General features: G+C 39.3%; 1 protein-coding gene across 1 annotated transcript in view; it reads right to left on the bottom strand.

The window, feature by feature from the left end:
• Positions 1-5323: 5323 nt before the first annotated feature.
• The window catches only part of LOC108967205, a 7046-nt gene continuing 1242 nt past the window's right edge, over positions 5324-11127 (bottom strand). Inside the window, exons 2-3 of the mRNA XM_018930489.1 lie at positions 8170-9421; positions 5324-8051 (exon numbers count right to left, since the gene is read on the bottom strand). Coding sequence (XP_018786034.1) covers positions 5642-8051; positions 8170-9421 — 3662 coding nt within the window. The 3' untranslated portion in view covers positions 5324-5641. The remainder of the gene's footprint in view (positions 8052-8169; positions 9422-11127) is intronic.

The raw sequence follows: 11127 nt of genomic DNA, 5'->3' as shown, positions 1-11127 counted from the left end.
AATCAAGATTTTCGATTATGGGGCTGATTTCACACAATGTGATTGTGATACTATCTCAACTCCCATTAAGTACATATCCTGATTTTCGCTTTCCTATTAAACCATATATCAATTATGTCGGGCTTTGAATTATATATAGTATATTTTTTTTCTATAAAATTGATTGGCGTTGATTCTTGCAAGTTGCTCGGTTGCACTTGAACTTAGCCCTAACTTACTTGCCTAATGTTTATATTACTATCTTAAAAATAAATATTTACCTTCTTTACAGACTTTGCTTTCAGTCAATAACAGTTATCAACTTAATTGTTTCATTAGCATAAGTTACCTGAGTGGCATCAGGCTTCATTTCAACAATTGTGTAAAGTTGTAGGAAGTATGTTTGGTCACACTATGCTTGCTAACTTGAAGTATATGTATTTAAAATGTACCGCAGCTACAGCCTACTCTATCTGAATTTTCAAAAAAGAGGCCTTGTAGTCTCTTTTATTCGCAGCTCTTGCAATTAGTCGTAAACGGTAAGGTACAAAATTAACTTGATTTAAAGTTAAAGTTTGCGTCAATACAAGTTTGCCAAACTCTTAATCTGATTTTGCATACACTTGCTATAAATGTTGACTGGGTTTGCCTTTAGACGTTTGTTTTTAGACCCTGAACAGGGTATATTAAGTTTGTCACGAAGTTTGTAACACCCAGAAAGTGTCCGTCTGTCTGTATATATACGAATTAGTCCCTCTGTTTTTAAGGTATCGTTTTGAAATTTTGCAAAAGTCATTTTCTCTTCAAGAAGCTGCTCATTTGTCGGAACTGCCGATATCGGACCAATATAACATACAGCTGCCATACAAACTGAACAATCGGAATCAAGTTCTTGTATAGAAAACTTTCACATTTGACAAGATATATTCACGAAATTTGACATGGATTACTGTTTAAGGTAATAATATAATCTCCGAAAAAAAATTTTCAGATCGGATTACTGTAACATATAGCTTCGATACAAACTGAACACATAATTACTAACAGAAATGCACCTGTGAAGGGTATTTAGCTTCGGTGCAACTGAAGTTAACGTTTTTTCTTGTTCTTTCTTAAGTTTGGAATCTTCGACTACCATTCGACATCAATGAATTCCGACGTCATATTTATAAATTCACTTCTCGTTACCAGTAAGGATGCGTTTCATGAATGTACAATGCTCAACTCGTGATGAAGGGGGTATTCTAGTTCAGAAATTTTAAATAATCGAATTTTTTTTTTCATAATTCGATAGTTTTGATATTCAAAAACATCCCCCGAAAAGGATTTTTCAAAACTCAAATTATTTTCAAAGTTATAGCTATTTTAGTGACATGGCAACTAGACCGGTTGAGCGAACTATCTATCTATCTATAACGCTGCCCGCAACTCAACGTAAAACTTTAAACGCGTTTTTCTCACAACTCCTTTTTTGATGCAGTAGCCACAATATCTCAAGTTCTAATCAGTCGATTTATTTGAATTTTTTCATGAATATTCTTTAAATATATTTCTATCACTAGAAGCAACAAAAAATAAAAATTTGAAATTTATAATATGTATTACAAAAAAAAAATGAAAAATTAGTGGAAAAATCGCCTTTTTTTGGAGTAGCCGCCATTTTATGAAAAAAAAATTTGTTTTTACTTTTGCTGCTTCATGACATAGCGACGTTCGTACTCATTAAGAATCTGTCACTGTTTTATTTTTCAAATGACGCAAGGGTAGAAATCATGGCGATGAGGCCACGTCCTCTTTTTTCTTCCCTTTTCTTCAAGGACGCATAACTCGATGAAAAATAAATTTTTGTTTTTGAAATTTATTTTGTGTACTCTTCTAATTTTAGTAAAGAAATGGTAAAAAAACGGATAGTAAATATATCTAGTGCTTCTTTTTTATTAATTGTTGGAAAAAGCTCGAAATTCGAGCCTCTAGACTTGAATACCCCTTAAGTCTCTCTTTTGTCACCTCTATTTGATGTCGCTTTTGCAAAATTTGGGTGTTTAGCATTGACATGTTTCATAGCCAAAACATTAATTAAATTGATTGAGTCTACCCAAAAGTAGTTTTGAGATCTTCTGCTGCCTCTCTGATGCCAACACGACGATTTTCGAATTTTAACTATTTTCGATGTTGTCGCTATTGGCAGCGGTAAACTCACATGAGACAAGTTTTAGATGACTTCACGACCTTCACTGGCTGTTTTGTTTAGTATTAGCATTGAAATAATCCCAGTTTCTATTAATATAAGTATATTTCGCTGATTCACAAGCAGGCTTACTTTCGTAAGTAAAAAAAGGTACTACAAACATCTAACCAGTACTTTTTTTTTACGATATTTTAGGTGTGGTGGTCGAATAGTTATGTCTATAGTCGAATAATATTGGATACAGCGTTTAGAGTACAGTTGGACTACTCGATGTGGCTGAACTGATACCCGAGAAATTACTTCTTTCAACTCTTTTTAGGGAAATAGCGTAAATATTAATCTTAGACCACTCAAAAATAATACAATATAACAATGTCACCTGACCAGATACAAAAAACTGTGTTATATATAGTTCCAAGATATTCATAGCCTTCAGTTTACTATTGACTGCTGGATAAAATTGAACACTTGGCGATATTCATATCCTTGCTTATATGTTTAATCTCTACAATGGTACTTTCCATATATTTTCCGTGTTTATGAGAGTGAGAAGTCTTCAGCACTCCAATACACGAAGTTTAAGTCGAGCTCGTTCTCTACAGCCATATGCTATTGGTTCGCTGAACTCTGCCAATATGGCCAGATATCTCATACAACTCATCGTTCCATCGACTGACCATAAATCTTCCGTAATAGCTTCCCCTCGAACACCGCTAAAGCCGACTTATAGGGAATAATGAGGATCTTGTAGAATTGAGTCTTTGTTTCGTCAACAGAGAACTTGCAAAGAAAATATTAGAATCTGTCTAAATATGATTCTTGTAAAGCATCTTGACCTGTCGCAATAAGTTAGTTATATATTCCTGCAGGCTTGTTGTCTAAAAGCAGTTACAATACTATATGATAGATACATAAGTCTGCATAACTCAAAATGAGTGTCGCTTCAAAGTGTCTGCAGCTTATACAAAACTGTTAACTCAGCCTCGAACACAAATTTCGTAATGTGCAACATTTGCGCAATTTCAGAAGTAAAGCTCATTGGTAGTCAGTCATAATGCCGAGTGGTCTTTCGCAAATTGCAATTATTAAGAGAATTATGCAGAATTCAACGTCAAATCAGTGCTGAAAATCGCGACAAACAATTCAAATTTACGCCATTAAAGGCAATGAGGCTCTAGCAGCAGGGTGTTGTGCATTATACGAGCATGCCACATTGCCACACATAAAGCATTCCGCAACTGTGGCGTTGGCAAGTTCAATGCAATATAATAATGTTGACCTTAGGCATTGCTTCGTGGTATATAAAATACGAAACTCACCTAACAATTGAAAAATAAAGTCACATGAATGTTCTAGTTTTGGGATTGCAACACACACAACATGCCACACAACAACTTGTTATAATATATATACTATATATTTGTACATATAGTTGTAAGCACACACATGTTGCATGTAAGCGACGTTATTTGCCGCACATGTAATAGTTGTGCTATGACAAAGGTTGCATGCCACATAAAATAAATTAAAAGTTTGTGTTTGTATAGTTTTTTTCTCGGTTTTACTTACCACTAAATGCCGAAAGCCAATGTCATGCGAATCGGGGTGCGAAAATTATGTGAGTATGCGCCCGAACAATGGCGTGCCCACCACCCGCTCGCTGGCCACCTGTCGCTATTGTTGCGCTGTTGGCCTTCAGGCGTATGGCGGTACTTACAGACATACCAACAAAGGTAACACACAGTTAGTTATGTAAGAACGTCCAAATATAAGCTTCATTGTTTGTGATGTGTGAGTATTTTTTACGACTTTATTATATTTCGGTATATGTAAGTATGTGTGTATGAATATAAGTATGCAAGAGCGCTTAATTGCGAGTATTTAAATACAAAGTTTTTTAGTTTTTTTATATTTTTGCTTTTCTTAAATGCTAAGAACAAGATTTAATAAATCCTGAAGTCAGTAACGATAACTTTTTATGCGCCAATATAGCTCGATGTCTTAGGATGGAATGAATGGCACCCTACTGAGGACTTTGGTTACGATATTTTGTTTTTATTTTTCATAACGGTTTCCAGAATTAATAGTATAATATGGAAAAACACCCTAAATCAGTAAAAAAGACAAAATTATTTCGAAAATATCTGAATAGCAACTTGAGCCACCTGGCAGTGAGTATCTGTCTTGGAAACGAAAATTCTTCTAAATAATCAAAATTTTTTGTTGAGACACTGTATAAATCTTACGAAATCGAAATAAATGCTGAACGGAAAAATTAATGCATCAAATATATTACAGAAAGTACAAGTATGTAGTTAGGAATTACTAATACGTAGCATATCCTTGAGAGACCCTCCATTGAGCTCATCTTTTAAAAGGATTGATTATGTTTGTAAGTATAAAATTAAAATTAAGCTTAACCTAGTTAAGTAACAGTAGTGCTTCAATGGAGAATTGCTTCAGTAGCTACTAGGTACATTTCTTATAGAAACTCAATAAATGCTACTAAAATTTTCTTCAATGGAGAAAGATACTTTTAAAAACTGTATCCACTAAAGAGCTAATACATTGTCCAATGCGCTTTCTACAGTTAAAAACTACAGTGAAAGAACTTACCTAAAATATGAAGGGATATAACAATTATGAAAGTTTCGATATTTCTCCAATTGGAGATTAACAGAAAACTCCTTCCTGAGACGAGATCAACTGTTGCAAGCAAAGTTTCCGTTGAAGAGACTTTTATTAAGCCTTTGCTTTATCGAAGAATGGAATACGCAGAATCCCTGATAAACTTACAAGAACTGACTTAACATATTAATCAAGTTCTCAAATTTTGAACGGGAAAAATCTCTTGCTTTCAGGGGTGGCAAATATTAAAAAATAGTATGGATTATTATATGTAGACATAAGTTCATTAGATATGTCTTTTTTGCACAGAAGTTGAGGAAGAATCTTCCCGATTTGATCAACATCATAAAGGGACCATAAATGTTCACTGAAATAAGTATTTTCAAGGATGGATCGAAATTGCAAGAACAAATGTGGGTTTTCCCGAAACATAAGTAGAAAACTGAAATTCTACTAGATAACTACTACAGCATAAATTCACCTGAAACATCATAAACAACTTGAAGTGTATTTGAATATTATCAGACTAGACCAATTAGGTCAACTATAGAAAACTTAAGTATAGACAGGCCCTTCGATTCGGATGGGATGAATACATAAATAGTTGCAACTAAGAGAAGTAATGTCTGTAGAAGAATTTTTCAGTAATTTAATGTCACAATAGATACCTCATTTTGCTGCAGCTTGTTTTTCAATTTTGCCAAAACTCTTTCACTTATATTTCCTCTTCTGCATACATTTCACAAGAAAAAATCATAATGTACGCTAGTTATTACCAATGTGGTATGCCCAGACTTCACCCATCCACCTTTCTGTAATATAATACCTTTAAGAAACAGGTGTTACCTAATCATCAGCTAAATGCGCTGTGGGCTGAGCTGCGATCGCCTTCGCAGCCATTGCTCTGAACTGCAAACCCTGCTGTGTGGCCGAAGCCCAACTGCGACGCGGCAGTATGCGACCGAAATTAAAGTAACGCTGCCTTAACTTGTCTTTGATCTCATCCTCATTCATAATGGCGCTTGCTTCGCGAAAATTCAAAAATATGCGCCCCTTCTCATCCGTTTTGATGGGCAAAATTTCCGTGCAGACATTGCGTGCCTTCAATAAAAAGCCTTCTTCCACATTTGACGAGCTCTCGTGCTCACCGGCGCTATCGGCATCACGGTCCGTCTCACCATCTTCGGCGTCAGCGGCGGCACTATCGAGTCGCGCATCAACCGACTGTGAACGAGGCGCCTTGATGTGATGATTACTATTGTGCTTCTTCTTGTTGCGCAAATAGAAGGGGTCGCGTTCGCTGGCCTTGACATATTGCACGACAGGCCGATTCACACCCCACTTGGGGCGGTCGTCTACTTTGTGATTGTGGTTATTATGTGTGCTCACAGTGAGACTTGCATTGTGTGGCACGCCGTCCTTCTGATTACGCTTATTACGTTCGCGTTCGCGTTCTTTCTCTTTTTCCTTTTCCTTGTCTTTATCTTTATCTTTGTCCTTGTCCTTTTCCTTCTCCTTATCCTTGTCTTTGGCCTTCGCCTTAAAGGTCGTGGTCGTTGTGGTTGTAGTAGTAGTTGTTGTCTCTTGATCCTTATCCGCCTCTTTAGCTGGTTTATCTTTGGTCTTAGATGTCTGCGTTGTTGTTGTGGTAGAAACTTCGCGCTTCAGTAGCACTTTGTAGAAATTGTCATGAAATAGGCAGAGATCGCAATTGAGTGGTAATTCTGTTTGTGTCTCCACATCCTGATGCGCTTGTGGTTCAATTAAGTGCTGCTTACCCGTAACTGCTGGCCTGGTCTCAAGTGGTATGAGCGCTAGCTCTTCGTGTTTGGGATTTCCATTAGTATTCTTAGTTAACTTATCTTCTTCCTTCTCATCCACCTTCTTCTCTTCAACCCCCACAACAGTCTTTTGCTGGTCTTCAACCACACTCTCCATCTGATAGCCATCTTCCGTGGAGATCGAAGTTGCCGTTCGTTGTGTGACATCGCCGGTTGTTTTCGAAAAGTCCATCGTCGAAGCAGCGGTATTCGGTTTCAGCTGCTGTTGCATCCAATATGTAGCGATCTGTAGATTCCCAATGGCATTCTGTAATCCAAATATGTCGGACGTCACGGGTAGCGGTATAAGCGTGGCTGGCTGCATGATAACAGCCACATTCTCGGGCTGTACGTCGACTTTAGCCTGCATCTTCTTCGGCTCCTTCGTAGCCTCGGTGGCATTTACAATTTTCTTCTTAATATTTCGTCGTAAGTTTATGGGCGTACCTATGAGCACCCTCTCCTCTTCTTCTTCTTCTTCTACCTCTTCAAGACGTTCCACATTTTTGGTCTCCAAAGTTAGTGCTTGTGATTTAGTTTTCATTGCTGGATTCTCAAACAACCCAGCTTCCTCCTCTTTTGGCGGTGGTGTTGTGGATGGCCCCGCAGGCTCCTCAACATTCGGTACTGCGTGTGCCCGCTCAGTTTTCTCTCTCTTGTCAGGTTGTCTTTCATACTCGGCTTTGTCATCGTGTTGTTGAACGGTTACACTTCTCTTCGGTCGATTGCGAGTATTAACTTTCGCTTTTGTCATCTTAACTTCCTCTGCTTCTGCAGTCTCAGCCTCTTGCTCCTTCTGCTCCTTCTCCATCGGCGGCACACGTTGCTTACGCTTGCGCTGTTTGTCCTGCTTAGCTGCCTCTTCTGCCTTCGCAATCGCATCCAACATTGCTTGTTGCTTCTTCTTTTGCACCGTTTCACGTTCCATTTGTTGCCGCCGTTCATATTCCAAACGTTCCTGCTCCAGTTGTTTCTGCCTACGTAAGCGCTCCTCTTCCAGCATTTCCTCTTGCTTGTGTCGCTCCATCTCCCACTTGCGCAACATTTCGCGCTCGTGCAGCTGCTGTTTGATCGCATTGTGATACTCGGCTGCCTTGCGTCGTTTGTCGATGCGTTCGGCCATAGTGACGGGATCAACGGGCGCGTTCTGACCGCGTAAATAAGACGAGTGCATCGATTGCGTGTCGTCTTCGCTATCCTTCAGCTCGTGTAGGCCACGATTCAGCCAGTTCGGACCGTTAATAGGTTTCCCCGTGTACTCACTGTTGCTATTGTAATTAGTCCACTTAGCACGTTCGCGTTCGTCGTGTGTCTGCTGTGCTGTTGTTGCGTTGGCATAGTACTCGTGCTGATCGCCGGGATGTATGGGGTATGTATTGGAGGTGGAAATATCGCGTGTGCTGAGGTTGGAGGGACTCAGCGGTGTCATGTAGTAGCTGCATGAAAAGAAAAGAAAACAGTTTACATATTAAAAAGTTATATCAGAGTTGCACAGGAGAACTTAGAAACCGTCGTCTTGACAGACACTTCGATAAAACAAACGCGCCCGCTCACCTGCCCTGGCAACTGTCGTCCATGCCGCTGTTATATGAGCGTGCCACAACGTAGGTGGAGTTCATAATTTGTTGTTGCTGTTGCTGCTGTTGCACCTCATCGCATGCATATTGTTGCATTTGTTGTTGCTTCTGACATTTCGCCAGTTGTTGACCTGTTATTGAACGTTTAGCGCGTCCTGCCACCTCGTTGGTTCCCGCAATGACGCCGTCCACACCTACGGCAATGGGTGCCGCACCCAACTCCACACCACTGCCATCAGCGCCCAACAAGCCGCTATTCGTCGTGCTGCTGCCGCTGCGTTGCAAACTGGCGGCATCGTTATACCAGATTTCCGGCGTGTGTGGGTTCTTCGGTGAATCGCTGCGATAGCCTGAGGTGTCTTCCTCCGGGCAACCAGGATTAACTGGATTGTTAGATCGATGAAGCGCGTTGCTAGGCGCACCCACAGGAATGCCATCACCGCATACCGCCGCTGGCGCAAGTTGTGTAGCTTGTGGTGGTATTTTCTGTTGCGGTATGCCACCAGGCATTCGCTGCTGCTGCGGCGCCTGTCGTTTGACGTAGTCCTGGTGGCGTATTATCGGCAAACTTGGGCTGCGTATGCGCATTTGTGGCGCAAGCGGAGGTTGTTGCTGCTGCTGTGGCATTGGCGGTGCATGTTGCATGCGCGCTTTGGCCGTCTGCAGACCCGCACCGGGCAACGTCAGCTCATCGTAAGCATATTTGCGTTGTCCTGGTATTTGCGACATCATGCTGGTCGTGTGATTTCGACGTCCTGGTCCATGTGGCATGAAGGTGGCACGTCGCGCCGGCGGACGCATGCGTTGGTAGCCGCAATCATCATCTTCATAATCACCATCAATGCCCAGCTCATCGTCGACCACGTCTACGTAGCGCTCGAGTTCATAGTCATAGCTATTGCCACCGCGTAAATGTTGTTGTTGCTGCCGTGCAGCATGTTGCACTGGCATGTTGCTTTGTGTCAGCGGCACGGCGTAAGGATTGACGTTGTGTTGCGCATAGCGTGGCAGCAATTCTGGTGCGTACGGTTGCAATGGCTGCTGCTGTTGCTGTTGCTGTTGCTGGAATAATTGCTGACGCGAGCTGCGCTGTTGACTCACATCCATATTCGAATAGTAGGTGCGTATGGAGGTGCGTTCGATTTTGTGCGAATGATGCGATGATGCCATGGTTGAGTGCTGATGATGGTGCGAGGAGGAGATGAGTTCGTCCATGCGCGCGATTTCCTCTGAGATAATAGGACAAATTTAATGATTACAAATCATTAAGGGTAACATAATCAATAAAAAATATAAAATTTTAAAATATTTGCTTTGTTTAGGTTTTTTATCTTTATATTTGTAGATGAGTACATATGTACATACGTATAAATGATATAAATTATTTTTAGGATTATTTCCTAACCTTTCATCTTAATGTCGTGGAAACTTTTTCACTCGTTTGAAACCCTTATTATTTGCTTATACTAGCATGAACTCTACTGGCGGCCTAACTTTTTCTTCATAAAATACTCGAATGAGATATTACTGGACTGATTCCAACAGTTTGAATTAGAAGGCTGATTTGTTTGCTCTCGAAATTTTATTTAAATATAGAATATGTGCACCCCTTGCTCGATTTTTTCTGTTGCTGAGGCACCAACAACTTTTGATGCCAGAAACTTTTAGGGTCGGATGAAAAGATGCTCTTACAGGAGATGCGCTTTGAGGCTAGCGCCAATAGCAAACCACTCGCCAGCCTATCGAACTTATATGAGATTCAAAAGGTTTTGCTGTCAAGGTAGCAAAAATGTAGACTTAAGGCGATAACGTCGCAATGTCTAGACTTCATCGTTTTTCAAACAGGTTTCACCATAATTGTCGTTGAAACATTTAAGCCTTTCATAGTTATTATGCTAGTACCGTGAACAGAAAATGGTTAGACTAACTAACTAACTAGAGAGAAATGGAGTTCCGCAAAATTTCTCAAACCAAAAACGATTTAAAAATAAGATTACTTCATAACCGCAATGCAAAAAATGAGCACAAAACCATGTTAGTAATAATAGACAAGGTATAAACTACTGATTCACTACTTCTTTGAAAAATTAAAATTGGACAAACTGGTACTTTTCATCGTCACTCAGCCAGATCTGATTTCTATAAATGTTTCTTGAAGTTACAAGCGAATATGAAAAGACGTTTTTCTTAAAATGCTGTTTTCAAATTCGGTGATCCACATTTCGATAATTTAGAAAGTTTTCTCAAAAAAAAATTTTGAAAAATCGCTTTTTTTCGGCCTTCTAACTGTATATAACCTCTTTATGAGTAATATAAAAATATTGTTTATGAAATCCCATGATGATCAAACAATTTTTCATAACCAAAAAGAAATAATTAGTAATATTACTATTACTTAGCTATAATAAGCACCAAAATGGCAGAAATCGTAACAGAAATTCATAAAAATATAAAGTCTTCCAAGGGTCTTTGCATCAGTTGAGGTATATTTCACAATTTGTAATCTCTTCACTCACTCTCGCGGTAAAGATCTGAACTTAAATTTATTGTAATTTAGCAATGCTTAAAATAACATAAAAAGAGTGGTCTTCTCCTTGTCAATTTCTACCACAAAAATTTCATGTAAAGTGTCAGCAACAAAGCTGTAAACAAAACATTATTCAAAAACCTTAAGAGCTTTGAAATCCATTAAACGTAAGTCAAACAAGTAAGGAAGGGCTAAGGTCGGGTGTCACCGAACATTTCATACTCTCGCATGATAAAGTGATAATCGAGATTTCAGGCGTGGTTGTGAACCGATTTCACCCATATTTGGTATATGTCATCAGGATGTTAAGAAAATATTATATACCGAATTTCATTGAAATCGGTTGAGTACTTCCTGAGATATGGTTTTTGGTCCATAAGTGGGCGACGCCACGTCCATTTTCAATTT

Source organism: Bactrocera latifrons, unplaced genomic scaffold, assembly GCF_001853355.1.
Source record: "Bactrocera latifrons isolate USDA-ARS-PBARC rearing strain unplaced genomic scaffold, ASM185335v1 scaffold_18, whole genome shotgun sequence".
Lineage (NCBI taxonomy): Eukaryota > Metazoa > Arthropoda > Insecta > Diptera > Tephritidae > Bactrocera > Bactrocera latifrons.
Note: the sequence above shows the minus strand (reverse complement) of the source record. Positions and strands in the feature narration are given on the sequence as shown.